The sequence below is a fragment of the Pezoporus occidentalis genome, unplaced genomic scaffold (assembly GCF_034315485.1).
Source record: "Pezoporus occidentalis ecotype Australia unplaced genomic scaffold, CSIRO_AGI_Poc_V1 ctg47, whole genome shotgun sequence".
NCBI classification, from domain to species: Eukaryota; Metazoa; Chordata; class Aves; order Psittaciformes; family Psittacidae; genus Pezoporus; species Pezoporus occidentalis.
Window position 1 is genome coordinate 188,072 of NW_026915802.1, and position 23,417 is coordinate 211,488.

Here is a 23,417-nt window from a genome sequence, read left to right on the forward strand (position 1 = left end):
TTTTTCAGATAGTTCTGTAAAAGAGTGATGCTCAAGGTGTCTGACTGCCCTATACCATAGCGTCTTCTCCTGTCACTAGAAATGCAGGTTACATGGGCCCACAGCATGCTTTTGGTTCTCTGATATCCTTGTCCACTAAAATGGCTGTTGCGTCCTAGATCAGGTCATTTTGATTTTTGCAAGAAATGTTAAGATATGCCTGTTAGGGTCAGAACTCTTCTGTTTCTTTGTTACTGGCTGCCATGCCATCATGGCCTGATGCACACTTCAGGCTGGAGCTGGAGATTTTTGCTGGACCATCTGATCATCTGTGTGATAAAGAGTAGTAAAAGCCAGTTTGCCAATGATCAGACAATTTCTAGTGATGATCTTTATGCTTCTCATGAGGTGTCAGGTATGTCTGAAAATTCTGATAAGGTGATGGCACTTTGCACTGTGCTTAAAGCTTAAATCAGTGAACTAGTCATTTGGAGCCCAGCAAAGGGTATAGATTTTCACTTTAAGTAGTTGTTCTGCTGTACAGTGAATGCGACACTAGAGAAAAGGGATAATAAATGTTGCCACTTGATAACTGGGGTTGTCTTGTTGACTTTCTAACTTCGATATCCCATGGATAGCATTGTATTTAGTTATACATATGCTACGATAATTACACCTAAACATCCTCAGTGCAATGTAGAAGAATATACTTACACTGATAAATTCATTTAAAAGCTTAAAGCACCTTTCTACCAACAACTCTTCTTCTTACATTTCCTCTTCACCTTTGTTGTCATTGGTCTGGGAGAAAAGGTGAACTTTGCAGCATACCCTCAAGGTCTAAACTCTATTGGGATGTGTAGCATGTTCCAGCTTTAGACTTTGCTTTTACCAAAGCTCAGGCTAGCTAAGACTAGTACAAGTGTGATGTGCAGAAGACATTTTGAAGGATTATAACTGCTGCTATGCTAACTTATATTCCTGTGTTGTGTTTTCTTGTATTGTTACTTTCACTATACTTCCTGCTTTTGGTGTTTGCTCTGCTTTATACCCAGTCACTAATTCTGAGCAGCACTATAAAGCAAAAGGAAAGCATATTACATACCAAAACAATCAGAATTACAGCTTGCACAAACTCTAATATGAATGGCCAAGTAACTGATACTGGTTTGGGACCAATAGATGCTTAGGACATTGGAGCAGTTAAACTCTTTTGTTGTAAAGAAAGTGAGAAATGCATGGTGGTTGTGTGAGCTTAATGAAAATATTGACTGTTCTATTTGTTTGTCCTGCAGTTTTGGCTAATTAACAAGCTTTTTCCTCTTCTTTCCTCTTTTCCCCCCACTGCTGAATTAAAACTACTAAAGATGACTATAAAACAGAGGCTGAGCTGAGTTCTGTTGTGAAAAATATAACTGCTTGTTCTAGAGAGCACCTGGAGAAGACTGACAAATTCAGCTGTGAACTGAATCTCCCCAAACATGTGTTTGCAATTTTCACTTGCTCTTTATTTGTCCTGGGAAGGCTCCTGGATGCCTCATTTTTTCTGCTGTGTAAGAAAACTGGTATTTCAGTGGGAAACTTGGGTTTAACTAAGCCGTGTTCCTGTCTTTCTGCTCTTACCCTGCAGAACTGAGCAAATTATTAACTTGTCTGGCCTAACCTTTTTTCCCCACTCCCCTTTTCAGTCTCCTTGTTGCTGCTTGTCTTTCATTGTTATGTGAGCGCATAAAAGCTTAGAATCCTCACTTATACCCATTCTTGTCTCCCTATTGTAGTGAAAGTGACTTGGCGGAAGTGCTGACGTTTTACACACAGAAAAACAGGTCAACAAATGTCTCCCTGAGAAAAAACTCCACAAGCAGAAAATGCAGCAACACCAGTAATGAGTCAGAGAAACAGCCTCCGGAGCGTAAGTTTTGCAGGCAGTTCTGAGATGGCATTGGCCAGATAAATCCGGTTTAACTGAAGTCTGTGGAAAGAAGTGAAGTGAAATGAATCTGGGCTAGCGTTTATAGGGAGCTAACTAGGGTGGGTCATGACTGAAACGATAATGTGCAAACTGAAGGCACTGAAATGAGCACAGAATCCCAAAGTCAAAGTAAGGGATGAGAGAAATCAAGACCTGCAAAATTGTGCTGCCTGCAGTGAGCATACCCATCGGCGGGCAGAGTCTGTCTATTTGAGCCTAATAAGGTGTTCATGGAAGGATATGCAGTGCCAGCCATAAATGTTCAGTAGTCCATGCTACTGTACATGACAGCACAATTGTGATCAATAGAGTTGCATGGTCTACAGTAAATATTAGCAAGAAAATCCATTGTAACAAGGTTTAAAATTCTTCAGTCCTGTTTTAATGATATCAGTTTGCATTGTTCTCCTTCCGAACTTCTCCGTTTTTTTTTCTAGAGCATCCTGAGCTGGTGAAAAAAATAAAAGGTGATCAGTCCAAAATTTCAGTTGCAGAACTGCCTGCAGAAAGAGCATTAAAAGGCTGTAAACCCAAAGAAGGTAAATCAACCTGTAAAGTGAACTGGCTTAAATCATCATCAATAAAAAAAATAATGAATGCATCTACTGTTTTAAACAAAGGTTGGAACCTTTGGGTTCATACTGAGAGATTCAAGTGTCCAATTTTGGGGGGGATTCTGCAGGGTTGTGGGGTTTTTTGTTTTGTGGGGTTTTTTTTTGGTTTTTGTTGTTTTTTTTGTTGGGTTTGTTTTTTGTTTTTTTAATAAACCCAAGAGAAGGTACTGCAGAGCCATCAGTTTGAAAGTGTTAGCTGCTCTACTGTGGGGGAAGATCAAGATATGTAACAAGCTTTGGAAGAGGATATTCATCATGTAGAGCCTCTTCTTGTCTTTGCCAGTAGATGAGGTCATATTGGCTTCAGTGTGTCTGGGTAGAGGCATCTTTGGTGTGTTGATGTTATCCAAAGGACCTGAAAAGGAGCTTTTTCTCATCTAGTGTGCTCATTATCTTTGTGTAGTTTCAGAAGAACCCATCTTCTCCTTAAACCCTGAAGTGAAATTACCTCGATGTGGCCCTTCTAGTGCTTCTTCCTCTACTTATGGTGCCACATTCCAGACAAGTACCAGTTCCTGGACACGATCTCAGCCTTCAGCCTCTGAAAAATCCCAGGTACCTGGTCACCATTGCCAACTCCTCCAGCTGGTCCCAGGTTGATTCAGGCCCCTTCCTCACTACCATCCTTGCAGAGCACAGCTCCCGACAGCTCCTCTGTCTTCATAAACCCAGTGTCCAGTGAGGCTTCTATCTATCTAGCCTTGCAGGATCACATTGTTGTCATTCTGGTAGCTACACTGTTGGCTCATTCTCATCTTTTCAGACTGCTGCTCAGATCTACAGCCAAAGATTGTCCCGACCGTACTCTGCAAAAATAGGTGAGTGTTCTGGGGTGCATAGTAACCTGCTAGATCATGTAATTGCTTTTGTATTGTGATCAACAGGCTGAGAGAGTCTGACATACCACTTACTAAGCATATCCAATGTTTGTTTGGAAGGTTTGTGCCATTGCAGTTCAAGTGGACAGCATGTGGGCTCAGCCAGGACACACAAAGATGCAGAAGAGACTTCTTCCCAGGACAATAGTAATAACCCCGGTATGGTAGCAGCAGAACTGCAGCAGGTGGCAGAAAAGCAGGTAGGCTGTCAGCATTCCCCACCACACCACATCAGTCTCCTTATACAGCAGGTGTGCAAGCAGTAAAGCTAGAGTCCCTGTCACAATAGAAAAGGCTATCACAGGCTTCATTCTCACAGTCCCTGCACTTGTCATCTTTGCTCTGATACTTGGATTTTGGAGATACTGTTTTTAACAGTGGTCTTTTGCTAAGTTTTCTGAAGCATCTTTAATAGTTGCGGTAGCTGGTGCTATTTGTTTCTTTCAATTTTATTGTTCTGTTTGGATTTTGAATATCTGTTTAGATGATTGGCAGTATCTCTTTTTAAAAGGTGGAGTGCAATTTATAAGTCCAGGAAGCTGAACTGATTGTTTTGGACTCTTCTGCATCTGGTTCAAGGTTTTGATTCAGCCTGGGCTGTTCCAAAACTAATACAGGCACTTTAGTCTTTATAGATAGGTCTTGAACTTTAAAGGATAAGTCACAAAACCAAAGCACCTTCTTGCTGATGATGCAGCAGAGAACGTGAACACTGGACATACCAGTGATGCTGAGGCCTGATCTTGCATCCGGCCAGACCCTACTTAGAGAGTCTGATCTTTCAAAGCCAAAGTGGTATGAGGAACACCGGGAGAAGCTTGTTTGCTTGTCCAGTAATATTCAGAGCTGTCAGTATGGTTCTCTTAGTGAAATCAGAATTCAGCATTTTAAAGCTAGACTTTGTCAGTAAAACTATTAAAAAAAATCCAGTAGAGAAATGAACATTCATTCAGGAAATGCTGACTTCTTGAAAGCTAAATATATGATGGAAGCTGCCTCCTTGGATAAAAAACAGTATCTAAAAAAACATCTCGGGAAAAAGGAAATGTATCTATTTCATCTAAGTCTTTTTCTGAAAAGAACTTTAAAAATAAATTAATAGATTTTTCTCCCTAAACCCACTCATTTCCCGCTTGGCTCCAACTGCTGTGGTTTCTTAGGTCCATCTAGAGAACCAAGCATCTTCTTGCTGCCATTTAAAAATCAGCTATATAAACTTCTGTATTCCTACCACAGCTAGTTACTGCTGGTTAAATTAGGAAGTATAGAAGGGGGAATCTAGAGAGTAATTCACAGAGCTCTATGAGGGAAGGGCTGTGTAGCTTCCTGAGCTGAGCTGTGTTGGTTTACAGAGGAGCATCCTTTGGTAACTGCAGATGGTGGAGGCTGAAGTCTGTTTAGTCGCCTATCAGTGCAGATATATTCAAGTCTGGAAGTGGCTATGAAGTGCAGTGGAAGCTTTGGAAATATGTTGGTCATGCTAAATATGTCTACGTTGCTTTTTGTTTCTGTGCTCTCTGAAGATACTTTCCCCACAGAAGAGTGGGAAATGTATAGAATGAAAGCGCTAATTCCATTCTTTGTGACCAGAAAACAGTAGACCTCAGCTCCTAGCAAACAATGTAGGTTATTTCCAAGTGAGATTTTGTATTGAGCAACACAGTGTTTGTACAGATAAATATTTCCTTTATGATAAGGTGACCCCTGGTAGAGAAGATCAGTTACCTAAATAAAAATAATACAATTGTTTAAAACTATTTCAGAAACTTGGAGTTAGTCTACCTTGTTGTAAAGTACCTGGCTGATATTAAAGGGACCTGATAGTTGAATTTAATCATGTTTAATGGCAAGATTATACTATTGATTTAGGGAGGGTGTAAGCAAGACACTTTTGAAAAGACTATTATTGCTGTGGACTGTTTCTTTTCCAAGGGCAAGAACTATAATGTGAGAGCTGAATGCCTTTGTATTTTGGTTCCCTCTGTTGTGCCCAGCTGTGTCTTGGGGGTAGGGGTTCTCTGAATACATTACCTCCTTCCAAGAGCAGCTGGGAAGCTTGTTTTCTGTTCCCGTTCTTGTGAGAATTGCTTCTGGTATCTGTGTGCTAGCTGGGGTCTCTGGGGTACCCAGGAATGTAGACTCAACAGCTGTGCTTGGAATGATGTTGCCATTCTGGCTGGGAGTCCACCTCTGTTCTTTGTCAATCCCTGCTGTTTCCTACCTATGCCCAAAGCACCTGTTTCATGTTTTTCTCTCTTACGCTCACTTCAATCAGTTTAATTTATTCAATCAGTTTAATTCAATTCAATTTAATTGAATATTCAATCAGTTTAATTTATTAAGCAATTTTCTGCTAAATTACAATATTCAAATGGAAAATTTTAAATGTAAGTATTTTATGAGCATGGAACAAGGTATCTGTCATCTTAAGAAAACAAGATTTTTGTGATTACATCAGCTTTCTGTCTTATCAGTTCTCTCCATTCTCTTCTGAAACACCAGATGGCAATTTCATGGTGATACTCATGAAATGTTCATGAAATGAACAGTTCTTGTGATATGAAAGATGGCGATGGTAGAAAGGTAAAGTATTACTGATGTGTGGTTTCATTCCCTTGTACAGTTACTTTTGAGTCGCCTCACAAAGTGTGTGAGAACATTTTGCCTTGCACTAATTTGTATTTTTGAAAAATATTTTTCATTATATGGTATAAAATTTCATCAGTGTATCTTTATACTTGCAACATTGGGAAAACAAGGGTGCCTTCACAGTGGTATACAATAGAAATACTGATCTAGAACCATGAAAATCATTACTTAATCCTCTGCATCACTGTATGATGTCTTACTGCCTAGTTGCATGAATAAAAGATGTATAAAGAGGCACAGTATTATTGTATATTAGACTAGAAAAGGAGCAGCAGTTACTTCTGTAACTGTCTTTAATGGCAATGTCTTTCCTGCACTTATCTTAAGGACACACTTGAGTAGGACAATCTCAGGTTATGAAAGATAAATAATCAGCATTACAAATTAATACAATGAAGCTGCTAGGGAGAGTCTTTGTTGTTTAATATAGCTGTAACAATGAACGTTGGTTTTTACTTCTGAGGATTTTTATTCCATTTTATTTACTTAAAATCACATATTTACAATGTTTTTGTGACTACATAAAATTTAATAGTAAAACTGATTTTGAGGTTATGACAAACAGTAGAGTTATGTGCTTCTGTGTGTAAGAGCTGTAGTACCCACACTATTCAAAAACAAGAAGATATTCCTCTAACTGAACTACCCCAATACCTTTGGGAGAAAGCAAGAGAGAGATCTGTAATGGAACATGTGTGCTTTTCAGGATCCAGCATTAACCTGGGAAGTTCATGGCTAAGTAGGGTAATAAGGGAGGTATCTGAGCTCAAAAGGTCATAAGAGAACAAATAAGAAAGAGAAAGCTTCTGTCCAAATTCCCCAAGTTTCAACTAAATTAGTCTTAAAGATATGTTCTTACCTTTTTCATGAAAAATGTTAGAGGCAGAGAAGTACAAGGCCCGTGAGTGTTTCAGTCAAGGGTGAAAATCAAGTGGAGTTCAAAATATTCTGTTCTCTTTGGACTGCTGCCTATCCAGTCAGAGTACATATATAAATTAGCCTGTTCACTGCTAATTTGGAACTGGCTGCAGTATGTGCTTGTTTTTGCTTGTTATTTAAGGGAATGCAGGGAGGGAAGATTTTGACTATATCATAGGTAGCAGACTTGTGAATGATCTGGTTATTAACCAGGGAGACACGTGGGGATGCCACATGAAATTAGATTTCCTTCAATGTGCTATTGATAGATTAATTTGTTAATTCAATGGGGATATATTCTAGGTCTGTAGAAACAATTTTTGGAGGACGTGTAATTTGCATTTTTCACTATACTAGGTATAGAGGAGATACATTTTTCTTCCCAGGTAATGAAGTTAAACTTGTAGAAGAAAAGCAAAAAATGTTCTGTGAGACTTCTGTGGCTGGATGGTATACCTTCAGGAGTTCAGAAATGCAAGAGTGAAGTGACAAAGTTTCTGCTGAAAGGTGGAGTCTGTGGTAAAGCTGGTATAGAGGACAGATAGGCAACAAATAAAAAGTGGAAGCAAGGACAGGTGGCCTGGGAAGAATGCAGGGATGTTGGCCGGGAAGCTAGGGACCAGGTTAGGAAGGCTAAGGCCCAGTTAGAATTAAACTTGGCTAGGGATGTGAAACATAACAGGAAGGGATTCTACAAGTACCTAGCAAATAAAAAACAGACTAGGGACAACGTGGCCCCCTCTGGAAGCTATCAGGAGAACTGGCTACCCTGGATTTGGAGAAAGCTGAGGTTCTGAATGACTTCTTTGCCTCGGTCTTCACTGGCAAAGGCTCTGACCACACCACCCAAGTCTTGGAAGGCAGACACAGGGACTGTCAGAATGAAGACCTTGGTCCCACTGTAGGAGAGGATCTGGTTCGAGACCATCTTAAGAACCTGAACATACAAGTCTGTGGGACCTGATGGAATCCATCCACGGGTCCTGAAGGAGCTGGCAAATGAAGTTGCTAAGACACTGTCCGTTATATTTGAAAAATCATGGCAGTCAGGTGAAGTTCCCGATGACTGGAAAAAAGGAAATATAACCCCCATTTTCAAGAAGGGGAAAATGGATGACCCAGGGAATTACAGACCAGTCAGTCTCACCTCTGTGCCTGGCAAAATCTTGGAGCAGATTCTCCTGGAAGGCATGCTAAAGCACATGAAAAACAACAAGGTGCTTGGTGACAGCCAGCATGGCTTCACTAAGGGGAAATCCTGCCTGACCAATTTGGTGGCCTTCTATGATGGGGCTACAGAACTGAGGGACAGGGGTAGAGCAGTTGATGTCATCTACCTGGACTTGTGTAAAGTGTTCGACACTGTCCCACACGACATCCTTGTCTCTAAATTGGAGAGACATCAATTTGATGGATGGACCACTCGATGCATAAAGAACTGGTTGGATGGCCGCACGCAAAGAGTTGTGGTCAATGGCTCAATGTGCAGCTGGAAACCGGTAACGAGTGGTGCCCCTCAGGGATCGGTGATAGGAGCGGTCTTGTTCAACATCTTCGTCGCTGACATGGACAGTGGGATTGAGTGCGCCCTCAGCAAGTTTGCCGATGGCACCAAGCTGTGTGGTTCAGTTGATACCCTGGAGGGAAGGAATGCCATCCAGAGGGACCTTGACACGCTTGTGAGGTGGGCTGATGCCAACCTCATGAAGTTTAACCATGCCAAGTGCAAGGTCCTACACCTGGGTTGGAGCAATCCCAGGCACAGCTACAGGTTGGGCAAAGAAGAGATTCAGAGCAGCCCTGCAGAGAAGGACCTGGGGCTGCTGGTTAATGAGAAAATGAACATGAGCAGGCTTCAGTGTGCACTCACAGCCCAGAAAGCCAACTGTATCCTGGGCTGCATCAAAAGGAGCGTGACCAGCAGGTCGAAGGAGGTGATCCTGCCCCTCTACTCTGCTCTTGTGAGACCTCACCTGGAGTATTGTGTGCAGTTCTGGTGTCCTCAACATAAAAAACATGGAACTGTTGGAACAAGTCCAGAGGAGGGCCACGAGGATGATCAGGGGACTGGAGCACCTCTTGTATGAAGATGGGCTGAGGAAGTTGGGGCTGTTCAGCCTGGAGAAGAGAAGGCTGTGTGGAGACCTCATAGCAGCCTTCCAGTATCTGAAGGGGGCCTATAGGGATGCTGGGGAGGGACTCTTCATTAGAGACTGTAGTGACAGGACAAGGGGTAACGAGTTCAAACTTAAACACGGGAAGTTTAGATTGGATATAAGGAGAAAGTTCTTTACTGTGAGGGTGGTGAGGCACTGGAATGGGTTGCCCAGGGAAGCTGTGAATGCTCCATCCGTGGCAGTGTTCAAGGCCAGGTTGGACACAGTCTTGGGTGAGATGGTTTAGTGTGAGGTGTCCCTGCCCATGGCAGGGGGGGTTGGAAGCAGATGATCTTAAGGTCCTTTACAGCCCTAACTATTCTATGATTCTAAACGCACTGGCTGTAATAAGGACCCTAAAGTTTTCTGTAAATTAAAGCAGAGGGTCTTGCTCTGTTAGCAGATATATATTAAATTGAAATAAAAATGGAATTTTAATTCACTCAGGTAAACATAATTCAGACAAAAAAAAACACAAACACAAACCCCACCAAATCCTAAAACCCAAAACCCCCATCCCATGTCTTGATCTATTAGAATTCTTTGAACTGAGAAAAATAGCATCTACTGGAACTGGTTCTTGTTCTTCAAATTTACAAAAAGGATTTTTACAAGCTTTCAGCAATTATCGTTAGGCAAGACAGGTATCTCTAGGGTAAGAGGTAAAGTTTTGTTACAGATTGAAAGCAGACAAAAAGCAAGCAAAAGAGTAACTAGCCAGTTTGCTATATATCAAGTGGGTAACTGAAGACACAGAATGCAGAATGAACATGGTGGACTGTAAAGATTTGAAAGGAGGAAGTTCATAATGGTTGGCATGTTATTCCCTAAAGAATGACTATGAAAGCAAGTTATTGCAAGATAACACAGGGTGTGAATTTACAGTAGATTAACTCCTTTATAGTGTTCACCCATGTGAATACATACTTGTGCAGCTCATGTTCACTACATGAGGTAACTTCTTGTTACCTTCAGTGTAATGTAGGCTACAAGTGTCCAGATGTTCCATTACTGTGAAGTTGTGTTTAAGCTATAAACTTAAAACTTGAGCATGCCTCCTGATAATTTGTCAGTACAATTGTTGATCATCATGAGGAAAGCTAAGAGAAATGTAACAACTGCATTAACTGGAAAATGCAATGGCAGATGAAGTTCAGTGTTTTTAAATAACTGATTATGTGACAAGCAATAATTTTAACCACTTGAAGTAATATCCTTTAATCATCCAGGGAAGAAAACATCAGTTTTGTTCTAGAAAGCTCAGTGGAGATGCCTGTTCTAAGTCAAGTAGTAAAGGCAACAAAGAAAAATAAGTAGCATGTTTAAGGAACAGGGTAGGAAATGGTATGTAGTCATGTAAGCATCGGTTACAGGCCCTCCACTGAAAAACTGTTTTCAGTTCTGGTTGTCATTTCTAAAGCAAATTCAGGAAAAATAACTGGGATTCACAGTTGAGTGACTACAACAATTAACTGCAAAATACATTTTTAATAAGGCAGTGAAAATATAAGGCTTGTTTGTTTAGGGAGGAGATAGGTATGAAGGAATTATATAGAGCAGTGGGTGACCAGGTAAATAAAGACTTATTAATGTTTCTCGTAAGAAGGGGATATTCATCTTGGTAGGAAGACATCAGAGCAAAAACTGTTCATAAAAGTGAATAGTTATTGTCACAGAATATTGACTTGCCTTGCCAAGAATAATCACTTGACTTCTGAAACTTCATGCAGTAAGAGAGCATTAAGACAGAAAACAGGACATAGTTGAACAATGAGCATTTTGAAAATGATAGACCCTTAGCTTTTAATATACAGAAATATCAAATTAATTTTTCTTATCAATAAGATGTTTCAGTTAGATGCATGGAAACCAAGATTCCTTTCATTTTCTGAACTATGTCAGGCAGGATAGCAAGTTTGCTGACCTATTGCTCTGAGCTGATGTGTTGTCTTTAATACTGAGAAATGTGTGCCATGCTGCTTCTTCCATATTTATGACCTTTTCTCTGCTACATTACATTACTGTAGTCAAGCTAAATATTTCCTTTATGATAAGAGATTTACTGAGACACTTGTGGGGAAGTTGGTATCTGAAAATAGTGATTTTCCTAGTTACAGCATGCAAATGACTGCGAATTATTTTTAGAGGGATGTCTTTCTTGGTATTTGTGGTGCTTCAGCTGCAGTGTTGTCAATGTGTTAATGATACTCAGTTTTTCAGTTGTCCTGAAATTTTCTTGTTCAGTTAGCCCATTGCCTGGCATGAGTATAAGATAGTAATGGTGCTATTGAAGAATCATGGTATATACATTGGTGGTGTGTTGGGGAATAAAGCCTGAAAATACAGATTGGTAAACCCCTTTCATTGTATAGGGACATGCTTGCCTTTCTTGCCTTGATTTATCATATAGGGACCTTACTGGATACAGCATTATTTCTGGACAGCTAAATGAAGAGATATTTATGTCTGTACCTACTGTTAGTCACTGGTCTTTGCTGATGGATAGATACATGAAGGCGGTGAACAAAATAATCCAGATTTATTTTCCCTCTGTATTGTTTACCTGGCATTAATCCTTAAGTCATTACTTAACATGGGTTTAGCTTAAAATATTTCTTTGTGCTTGTATTGCAGGACTTGCCATCGGGAGGATATTAAAATGCACAGCATGTGTGTAGATCCAGAGCCAGGGGGCTGGATCCTGGATATGTATTTTTTCTTTGTGGGTAGCATGCTACTTATTTTTGAAATATGCTCTAAGGTAAAAAGAAGGTTTTCTTCTGCAATGGATCTGTGTGAGGTCCCTATCACTGACTGGCATGGGGGGCTGCAGCTGATACCTACCAGGCTCTAGTACTTTGTAGTTATTACTGCTAGTGAACTGAAGAATGTGTTGAATTGGCCAGCTTCACCAGGAGGAGGAGGAAGAGAAGGAGGTGGGGAAGCCTGGTGGGAGCTCTGACCCTCTCTGTGAGGGAGAGTGTGAGATTTCAGGACTTGGTTATCATTAGGAATAGCTCCAGTTCTTCTAGCCAGCCAGTTTAATCACAGGGATAACATCAGACCACCCAGACAAAGGCTATACCGAGCTGCCTCTGTCTCTGCTGTGTAGCCCGTCAGTGCCGAAGATCCAGCAGCCAGGGTTCCTGCAAATATGCTGGTAGATCTGTGGGAGGGCGGGGTACTTTTCTTACTCTGCATTTTTCATTTGGACAGAAGGTACAAATTAAAAAGAAGCAGATTGGTTTACTAAACCTCAGGACAGGGGAGAAGGAGTGAGGAGCAATTGGAATGGGCTCTTTACAGTGCCCCAGAATGACCTTGTGGGAATAATTTGCCACAGCAATCCCAAAATAGCAAGTTTCAACTTAATATCAGCTACAACAATATTTGAACCCACACTAATCCTCAGTTACCTGTCTCAATTATGCAGTGTGGTACCCTGGCTTCTTTTGTCCTCAGCAGAGGAAAAGTGCCACAAAGCAAATGGCCAACATGCCAAAATGTACTCTACTGGTCCCAGTGGGTATCAGCTCTTTTAGTTCTAGAGCTGAGCAGTGCAACATGGTGACTGCAAAAAGACCATGAAACTTAGGGTGCAGCATTTGCAGAAATTTGGTGAGGATGTTTTCCCTAACAAAGGTTTTTTTTTTCAGTTAGTCCCTTGCTTTGACTCAAACAACTTTATCTGAATCTTAATCAGATTTGTTTTCCTTATTTAAGCATTTGGTTGGCTTTTACCTTTTTACTGATGGAGAGGAAAGGAAGTGTAAAGGGAAGAGGGCATCTCACTGTGACTAGGAAGAGGAGCAAGAAGATGGGAGGTGAAGTCTAAGGGATAGTTTTCTTTCCTCTCACACAACTCTGCATTGCTGCAGGGTCCCATCTCCTCCTCAGCTCCAAGCTGTTCACACAGAAGCTGGAATTACTTTTAATACTACTGATTTGTAGCATCAGCAGTAATGTCTCAGAAGAAGCTGTAGGAAGTGAAAATGTCAATGCAGTTTTGACAGTGCTCAAACTGAACCCCTTCTGCTCTGAGGCTCCAAAGGGAATAGGAGCAGAAGTTTTTCTTAGGATGCAGTAACATCTGTAGAGTCACCAAGTGGGCCACGCTGAGCAGATAGAATGCATGTTATAGGAAAGATTACACCCTGATCATCAAATGTTTGGCATGACTGTGCCTTAGCAAAATCACTCCCACTAGGAACTTTTGAATCAGAGAGCATCTAAATGAAAGCTTGACTTTTTCAGGAGAAGGAAGAAGGGAGTACAGCCATCCACAGCAGCAGCACTAACTTTGGTTTTGTTATTTTTCTCCTTTTTTTCATTGTTAAATGGACGCATACACTGGAGACACTACAAAGGAATTTTTAAGTTTGTCAGGTTTCCCAGGAATGTCTCTGGCAGGTCTTTGTCTGGAACATTTTCTGGAGACGGGAACATTTGTGCTCTGTATGCATATGTATATCCTGTAAGCTGGATATACATGAGCAGAGGAGGAATGTCAGAGGCCTTTGGCCAGATCAGCCTTGGTACACACACAGATTTCACACTTCCCAGCCTGTTAGCCCCAGTTCTTCCCCTCTGGCTGGTTGCTCCTGAAAATTCAAATCTGTACATAAAATGAAGGTGGTTTAGTATGGGGTGTGGTCAGGAAGCTGGCCTGGGTAACAAAAAGGTGGTCCTAGGAAAATCTGCTTGTATTACGTGGTTTCTTCAAGGAATTTGTAGTAGGTGTATTTTGTGCTGCTATTCAGGCAGTGAAAGTGTTTGTGTGTGTGTGTGTGTGTGTGTGTGTGTGTTAGAGGTTTATGGTTTGGGTTTTCCTTTGCTTTTTAAGGAAAGAGGCAGGTTAAGATCCTGTGATGTTTCCCATACTGGGATGGCCTGTTGGATTCCAGTATCTCGATGAATTAAGTAAGGCAAGGCAGGTGGACTGTTTCCAGTAGAACTGTAAGACCTGGGAGCTCTGTTTTGTTAGACCAAGTCATGTTAGCTTTCACTAGATCTCAGATGTACATGGCAGCTCTGCAGTGAAGTCAAAAACATGCAGCCCACAGACTGGGGAGACGACAAGTTAACACTGAATATTTTTATTGGTCTAGCACCTAGTCACAGTCACCTCTGAAAGCTGAAAGAAGAAAAATATAACTGAAATAATCTGCAATTTTTTAGTTATTTATAGATTTTTTATTTTTTTTTTTTATGACAAGTTGTTAGCTCTTCCCCTCTGTTCCTGGGAATATAAATATCTCACTGATGTCAAAAGCCCCAGGGGTATGTGTGTCTGAGGAAGGCTTGGCAGGTGAAAATACAGCAGCTATGAAAGCAAGGTAATGGAAGAAAAGAAACATTTCTTTTACGGCTGTTGGATAAAGATGACATTGCTGGATGAACAGTATTAAAATGGAAAATTAGGGATTGACGGAAGGGTCTCGAAGGAGTCAAACGGAGCACACAGGGAAAAACAGATGAAAAGGTAAAGGAGAATATATTGCAAATGATGGGACATTTTGTATGCTCTCAGTTTTCTAGTGGAATGCTTTGTTCCTTTGAGCTTATGATACAGTGTCATTTTGTCCTATCTGAAGTATCAAAACCTAAAGATTCTGGTCTGGTCAAAGGTAGAGGAGGAGTGATCTTACCAGTAAAATGATCTTACATCCTTAAAATGATCCATGTCCAATCTTTCTTTAAAGACAAAAGTTTCTCAGTGAGCTGTTGGTGTTCATATATACCTTTGAAACTTCTTGAGAGGGTACATTTGTGGCATTAAGTCTCCTCCTGTTTCAGACTGTGAACTTTTTATCATATTGAAGTTTTTTTTGGGGAGAGACAATGAAGTAGGCCTATGATCACCATGTTCCTTTGGCATGTCTTGATCTTCAAAATACGGCTTGGATTCCTTCTCCTCCTCACCAGTCAAATCCAAATGGAAATGAGATGTGTGAAATGGAAAGGATTCAAGTGTGGCTCCAAGTAAGAGAAGTGGTCATCTTTAGACTGTGTAGTTCTCCAGTCCCCAGCACTTTACAGGCAAGAGGATATGACTGGCCTCTGGCAGAAAAATACTGCCAACTGGGGAGTTTTAGGGGTTTTGTATTGTATTGCTTGCTCAGAGTTGTGACACACTGACCAGTGAAATTCGGGATCTGCTGTTCAAGGTATTGGTAATGAAAATTTAGGTCACTGTTCCACTCTGTGCCAAGAGGGCAACTTCAAGAGATGATGTGTCCTTGTTCACCCTGGTTGACTCCTGCAAACCAGCAAGAGAAACACTTAGGCTTTTAGGAGCCTTTTTTAGAGGCTTTTACTGAATTTGTTGAGACTGATCTACAGCACATATAAATATATATATGTATATATATACTTTTTAATTTTTGGCCATTGTTGACATTTTCTGCTTTAGCTTATTTGAAATATTAGACAAGTTCAAAATGAAAATATTATAGAAAAAAAATTCTTGAATGTGATAATGAGAAACATTGAAAGAATATTATAATGTAGATCAGAAATGTGAAAGAGATTAAGCTCCTCTTCTGACTCTTACTTGTGATTTCTTAAAGGTACTGTGCAATGGGTCTTTGTCTGTAGAATGCTATTCATTAGAAACAAATTCAAAATTCTATCCTGGAGTTTTCTTTCTTCCTATTTGTGTTTGGAGATTTCATTTTTCCTATTTTAATTATAAATCTGATTAACAAAACCAAAAATCTCAACTCTTATATCTGGCACTTTCCAATACTATTCTGCGTTGTGGCCTTGCTTTCAATCTTAAATTTATTGAGAAATAGATTTTTCTGAATAAAGCAAAAACATAGAGACAAATTCTCTTAAGCTTATGTGGGCCTGCTCTCAGGAAGGCAAGTGTGTTGTCATAAACTTACCTTGTAATGCTTAAAAATAATTAAAAAACCCCTAGTAAAAGTAATTTGGCATTATGCAATAATTTGCTTTTTGGCTTATTAGTATTAAACTGATTATAACAGTACATATATATGCCGTTAGGCTTTCTGACAATAGGCTCTGTTTATCAGTATGGCTGTGACAACCCACGTGTTCTTTCCTCCCCTATTTCTTGATGTTAGATAACAACTAGAATTACATAAAGTGGGCTCTCCTCTTTCCATGTGAGCTCTTTGGGATTTACTGTCCCATTGTGTTGTTCACTCAGCATGTTCCTTTCAGCTGTCCCAACAGTTTAAAACTTGTAGTAAAACCTTATGAATCATTCTATTATGGGGAGTATTAGCTGTGTATTATCTTGCCTTTTACAGACTCCACAGAAAATGTTTTAATGTGAGCAGAGATGTTTGAATATAGGGATGCTGAAGAGCACAGTGCAGCACACACAGGTCTCCTGTCATAGTGTCAGAAAAAATATTGTGAAGTCCCTTACTTCTAGTGAAAAACAGGAATCTTACCAAGCAGGAGAGTCTGAACTCATTGTGAAAACTAACTTTATTCTTGTAGTTGCACACCAATAATCACTTTCCTTGTTGAGCCCCACTAACCTGCCTTTCTTGGTTTTGGGGGAAGGGTGAGGTGGTTTGTTTTGTTTTGATTCCCAATACCACATTTTATTTATGGAGATTTTGATATGTCCTTTGGTCCAAGTGCTATCCATTATCTTAAGCCAAAGTAACAACTGATTTGCTGCCAAGTATTTGCCTGCATAAAGGGAAGAATATGGTTTCATCAAATGTGCAGGAAGACTAGTGACTAGAAAATGAAGCTACTCTGTGGAGCACAAATGTGTTGGGGGTGTCCCAGCAATCCACCACGGCAACATCCTGGCAAGCTAATTATAGCAGCTGAAATGTCTCAGCGCACGGCACAGTAACAAGCAGTAACACCCATCTGGGTGGGCTGGTTGCAGCTAAACCTTACGCTCTTACTGGTGTTCTCTCCCTCATTCTGAATCCCTTGTCTGTATTTAATCCTGCTGTAGTTTAAACACCTGTCTATGTGGAATGTGTGAAATGTCCCTACTACCATACTAAGCTATTTGCTCACGTGCTTTGCTTAGAAAGACAGTTTTCAAATAAACAATGATACAGTATTAGAGAGGAAAGCAGATTGCATTAGTAGAGCAGGGGTGAGGTGGTAATTCATCAGGCTAAATGGTTCTTAGTATCAAGATGATGAAAAAAATGGATAAAGTCATCTTCATTTCACATATTGAATGTGTTAGCAAAGTTGTGATCACTGTTGCTGACAAGCTAAGAATTGTATATATCCTATTTCCTTTGTGTTTGCCTCATTTGCCATTCTTGCTTCTTTTCAGACAATAAACTCTTTGTGGCCAGAAACTGTCATTGTTTAGGTATTTGTATAGTGCCTGGCACAACTGGAACTAAACCTAATTTGAAGCTTTCTGTTCTTGCAATGAAATGCTTTAAATTTTAATTAAATTCTGCAGAAGACAACAGCATTTAAGGGTGAGGTAGAGGCACCAAAGTGCCTTTAGTAATTTTCCATGTAAGATGGGTAGCACTGCCTGTGGCTAAGCTTGCTTCTAGGGCATAAGAGCAGCTGGAAGAGTAACAAAGAACAAACGTGTGGGAAGACAGATCAACTAACTACTCCCATGGAGAGTTCCAGGCTTTGAAACTGTGTGGCTCAGGGGCCAGAAGTAGTGGAGAAGCCAGTGCTGGAAGTCTGTAGGAATGAAACTGAGCAGAATATGGAGAATGACACCTGAAACATGGAAGCTGTGACTGACTAAGTGAGAATAACAAGACACAGACAAGGAGTAAGAACAGGAAAGGATAGACAAGGAGTAAGAACAGGAAAGGATAAGGCTCAGAAGGGATGAGGCAAAAAAGGTTGCTTTTGGAGCAGTGAGCAGAAGCCCACTGCGTAACTGCTATAATTTAATCCTGTCCATAACTTGAAGTGGGAGTCAAGATTTCTGAATTTACAAAATGCTTAGGTGCCTCATAGTACTAAACCACAGGAGAAGTGGGAATCTCCTGTGTTGCCAGTTGCAATAGTAGTTCATGCCAGAGTTCAGTCAGAGAATATGAAATCTGCAGTCCTGCACAAGTCTGTTGTAGGTATGAGTGCAGTGTATTGCAATGAAGCTGGTATGCACTGGAGTATTGCACACAAATTCTGGTAAAAGAGCATTGTTAAGGTCTCAAAGCTGGGAATTCTTGAGCTATGCTTAAGTCATACTTAAGTGGCTTAACAAGCATCACCTTTGAGGTCTGGAGCAGGTGCAGGATTAGGTGTTATACTCTTCCTTCTGTGTCCTGTGTCTCTCTGGCTATATGTCTTCCAGTTGCCACAGAAGCAAGCAGGGGCCATATAGATAAGTTTTGCTTACCATATGGCCTTAGTCTTGGTGCAGACCTAGCTCTGTTCTGTGCTCCTAAAAAGCAACATGTGATCGTGTAATTAAAGGCAGTAATAAACTTAATTCTTGCAATGCCTGACTGAGAATCCCTGTTTTGCAACCTTTGTAGTGTCTTGTAAGCTTCATAATTCTTTTCCCAAATATAAACTAATACTTATCCTGCTGTAGTAGATACCACTTCGTTACATTTTTTTAGGCTCTCTTCAATAAACCAACAGATAGTGTCTGTTCGCAGAGTTTGATCTGTCAAGAAGATAACCAGTGAAAGAAGAATGCTCAGTTCATACTGAGTTCATACACTTCGTATTCTTAAATCCACATGGATAATTTCTTTAGAGCTTGGTATAACAAACACACACCTAACACAATTTTAGCCTATCATTAGCCAGCATATTTACTTGTATAAACAGATTGGAAGTGGTTATGTGAGAAGTTTCTTTCATTTGTGGTAGAGTTTGGTTTTGAATTATATATACAAGGTACATATGCTGTTGGATTGTGCCTGTATGGGTGCATAGAGAGGGGTAGAGAGGACAAGTGTATATGGCTGGCTTAGTGAAACAGCTTATGTTGACTGGGCACACTGGTCTCTGCTCAGTGTAATGTGAGTTTCTAGGTTTTGATTAGTGCATGTAGAGTTAAGTTTTCACATGACAGGAATGTGATGTTGCTTTCTTACTCTGGGATTTTTGATCCATCTTTGTCTTTCCTCCTTTGTTCTTCTATGAATGGAAGGGTTGTACTTTTAATGCTGGTACTTGAATTCATCTCAAGCATGGTGGAGGTTGGTGTCATCTCTCCCACTGCTTTATGCAACTGGCACAGTCCTGCATCTGAATGTTTGCTTTCTCTAGTAGTCTTATTTCTCTTAGTACATAGTCTATCCAGTTTACTTGGTGACACCTTTTGCTCTTTTCTTGGCTTTTAATTGTTTCTGATGTTTGGTTTTTGTTTGTTTTTTTCCTCTTCCTCCCACCCCCTTTAGTTAACAAACCTGAACTTGGCAAGTGGAGCTATAAGCAAGGGGAATGCAGCCACCCCACAGAGCTACCAGTCATCACTCAACAAAAGAGGGTCATTGTTGGCTGTGCAGTCAGATGCCCATAGAGCTGACAAAAGGCCTGTCTCTTCAGCTGTCAGGTAAGTTAAAATTCCTGCTCCAGCTTTTTGAAGAAAAATGCAATGCGCTCAGGAGCTCACTTGTAGTTTGTGTGTGGCTTCTTGCTCAGATGCTGGAGCATGTCCAAAGGGCAGCAATGCTGGTGAAGGGCCTGGGGCACGAGTCTGATGAGGAACGGCTGAGGGAACTGGGGTTGTTTAGTCTGGAGAAGAGAAGGCTCAGGGGGGACCTTATTGCTCTCAACAACTACCTGAAAGGACATTGTAGTGAAGGGGTGTCAGTCTCTTCTTTCCCAACTGACAAGGAATAAGACAAGAGGAGATGGCCTCAAGTTGCTTGAGGAGAGGTTTAGACTGGATATTAGAAAAACTTTCTTCACAGAAAGTGTTGTCAAGCATTGGAACAGGCTGCCCAGGGAAGTGGTTGAGTTAGCATACCTGGAGGTATTTAAAATACATTATCTTAAAGGTCTTTTCTAACCTAAATGCTTCTATGATTCTGTGTAAGGGCCTATCTTCTTAGGACTATCCTAGAAACTAGGCCTATGAAAATAGAGCTACGTTCCCAGAGCTCTCAGGTTCATGGTGAAATAAGGAGATGGATGAACGTCTATAATGAAAGGGAAATGTCTGTTTGACCATTTCTCATCCCTGCGTCTTTTAAGTTTAGGTTTGCTGATGTTGAGACATACATGCAGAATGCAAACTTATACCCGATACTGCGAAAAATCTCCAGCAAGGCTGCATCTTTATGCTTCTTCCTTGAATGTCAAGCTTAGATTGTTCAAAGATAGAGCAGTATCTTTCAGTGTTTATGTTATAAAGTTTCTTTTTCAGATGGCTTCATTATGGTCTTTATTAATTTTGGATGTTAGAATTTATATTTATTGCCAATATCATGGGACTCAGGGCAAAGACTGTGATTCTGCATTAAAACCATTCTTGCTGGGATTGAAAGAGCGGCAAGGTTTGCCCCAGGGATTCTGGATTTTGGAAGCTACGGGCAGGGTGAGCTATGCTGAATACTGGCCCAGAACTGCTGGAGTTTTGAGTTCTTTCCTTGCCACTTCAGTAAATACTGTTATTCTTTCACCTAAGCCTTCATTTTTGTCTTTTAAATTAGAATAAGGAGACACAGCTTCTCCAGCACATGAGTTTAGGATTGGAAAGCACTGTATACATGAAAATATTGATTCTTGTCACTGCTGCTTGAATACTACCAGAAAATGGAGGGAGGTGAGAGAGTCAGACACAGTGCAGAAGGAGGCATGTGACCTGAGTGGTCATCCTTTCCCAAATGGGTCCTTCAATAGAAGGATTGGAATGGGGCCTGGCAAGCTGAAGTAAAATCATTCTTATTTCATCCGCACTGCTTTTCATCCTGCCTAAAGAAGAGGAATGTGAGAAATGAATTCCTGGCCTGTTTCTGTTCCAGTATTATGTTTGCCTCTGGGGTTTAGAGTTATTGAGAGAGGTGGTGGTGATTCTGCTCTTGGAGCTCAGCCAGGCAAGCTATGACCTAATCCAAATAAAGAACCTATCCAACAGGTGTAAACTACCTTCCCTTCCTACATAGCTTGAGAGAGCAGCAGAGTGCAGGCTGTCCTAGAGCTTCCATTCCATTCTCAGCTCTGCTCTCACCTCTGCATGGACTCACACACATAGGTGGAGAAAGATTATGCGTGCTCAAAATCTTCTGTTGCAGAACTCTGCAGGAGTCACTGTAATTACCATGTTGCTTGAAACAATTTCCTGTAGGTCTAAGAACCCATCATTTGATGCCCAGAACTCCACTCTGAATGACTTCGAGGTCTCTGCCTCATCTAGCATTGTATGCATAGTTTAATGCCTTTAGAAATTCTCTTTTATTTTGTACAGTAATCCAAAAGTACTTCAGAATTGTCTGGTCACAACTGGTATAAGATCCCATCTTCAAACCTTTTATGAACCATTTAGTTTTTCAGTACTTCAGTTGTTCTGTTCTAATCCTCAGAACAAGAGATGGAAAGACGTCTTAAGACTTTACTGAATTACTTTATCTTTGTGGCTGAAAAGAATTCTCTCCTGGCGAGAATACCAGGAGGTAAAAGCTTTATGTAAACCTGGGAATAAAAGAAAAAAAAAAAGGATTCTTTTCAGTGCTGAATTACTTGGGCTGTGAACTTTCATTTAATGGGAGAATTCCAAAAGGAATGCCAAGGTCACGATATATGGAGATGGCTATCTTCTATTCTAAATGCCTTTTTTGCTACTTGCTCTGTCACACTGGAGCAAGCTGTCATCTAGAGGGTCATCTGATGGGCGTCAGCCTGTGCGCAGTGCTGAGTGGCTGTTTGAAGAAAAAAGCTTCCTGTTTTGTTCCATTAAGGTTCTGGTCTACCAGTTGTAGAATTCAGCAAGGATGGAAATGTTTTGTAAATGGGTCTCTTATCTGGCTTGCACTTGGCTCCAGTTCAAACATCTGCCTCTGAAACACAGTCCTTACAATTTTTGTATGGCTCTGTGGTAAAACCAAGCCATTTTACTACTGTTGAGATTTCTTTGAAAATTTTGTTTTGATGCTTGCAATCTGTAGGATTCAGCATAGTCTTACTGACAAATCTTCTTCCTCTTTTCTAATTCCCAGCCTCCCAGAACTGCCTTACTTAAATGCTTCTCAAAGTATCTCTTTCTTTGTTGAAATTTTTTTGGCTGTATGAGATACGGTGCCAAATCAGTAGTCTGCTTGCCAAAAGGCAAAGGAGATCTCGAGTTTGCAATATAGAGATAGAGAACAGTTCTGGATACATTAAAATGTTATTTTATAAATCTGCATTGCTGTGCCTTTTGAGATTTTTGTCGCTTTCTATAAGCATTGGTGCACTTCCCACTCCAGTGATGGCTTAGGCTTTCACTGTGCCTCAGACACAGAAGCCTGCAGGACTACACAAGAGATGAGGTGTTCCGAGCTGTATATGGGCTTTCTTCTGACTACCATAACATGGCTGACAATCTCTGCCGTGTTTGCTGGAGCCCTGTCTTTGTTGCCCTCTGTAGCTCTTTGAGGCTATTCTGTATCTGCTCTCTCCTACTTTAACACTAGTCCTATCTCAGTTCAATCCTATTTTTAGTTCAATCTCAACTTCTCACTCTATCCATCAGGCAGGATTGTCACCCTTTCACATTCTGCTATATGTAAACGTGTGTATATATTTTTTGTAATAGAAGTATGTAAAATCCCATATATAATTTTTATCTATTTTGCTAATGTAATATAAGGCAACAAATATGGAAGTGATTCTTCATTATTCAGTGCAACTAATTTTTTGTCACTGAAGCCAAGACCTTACCAGAACTCCTCTTGGAAGAACATTCTCTTGAAAGCATTCTCAGTTGCAAAATAAAGGTAAAAAAATTGGGTGTTTGAGAATGAAGCTTGTTGATTTGGAACCTAAATTAACTTTTGAGTACCTGTTGGCAAATAGTTGCATAAACCCTAGTGATGGGGACAGAAGACATTCCTGAAAGCTTCTGGCACTGGAATCTGCAACTGCTATTGTCACTGCTTCATGCCAGTTTCATTTACTGTTAGGGGTACATGTACTGTGTGTTCTAGGTTTCAGATGTTCTGCTCTGATATTGCTAAGTATATATCCTTTGGACTTGTGAGGATATGGAAGAGTCTCTGATCTCTTTTGAGACTTTGTTCTGTGCTGGTATAAGCAACTTCTCTGTTTCCACTAAAACTGAGTTTTGCCAGAAAGACCCCAGACAAACATCACAGGGTAA

The 23,417-nt window shown here is 40.5% G+C and overlaps 1 protein-coding gene across 1 annotated transcript in view; it reads left to right on the forward strand.

Moving 5' to 3' along the window:
• Window positions 1-23,417, forward strand: part of TTLL5 (tubulin tyrosine ligase like 5) — a 132,981-nt gene that overhangs the window by 60,768 nt on the left and 48,796 nt on the right. Inside the window, 7 exon segments of the mRNA XM_062636086.1 lie at window positions 1,758-1,891; window positions 2,389-2,502; window positions 2,969-3,130; window positions 3,133-3,251; window positions 3,254-3,383; window positions 3,504-3,694; window positions 19,516-19,670. Of these exon segments, the coding sequence (XP_062492070.1) occupies window positions 1,758-1,891; window positions 2,389-2,502; window positions 2,969-3,130; window positions 3,133-3,251; window positions 3,254-3,383; window positions 3,504-3,694; window positions 19,516-19,670 (1,005 nt within the window).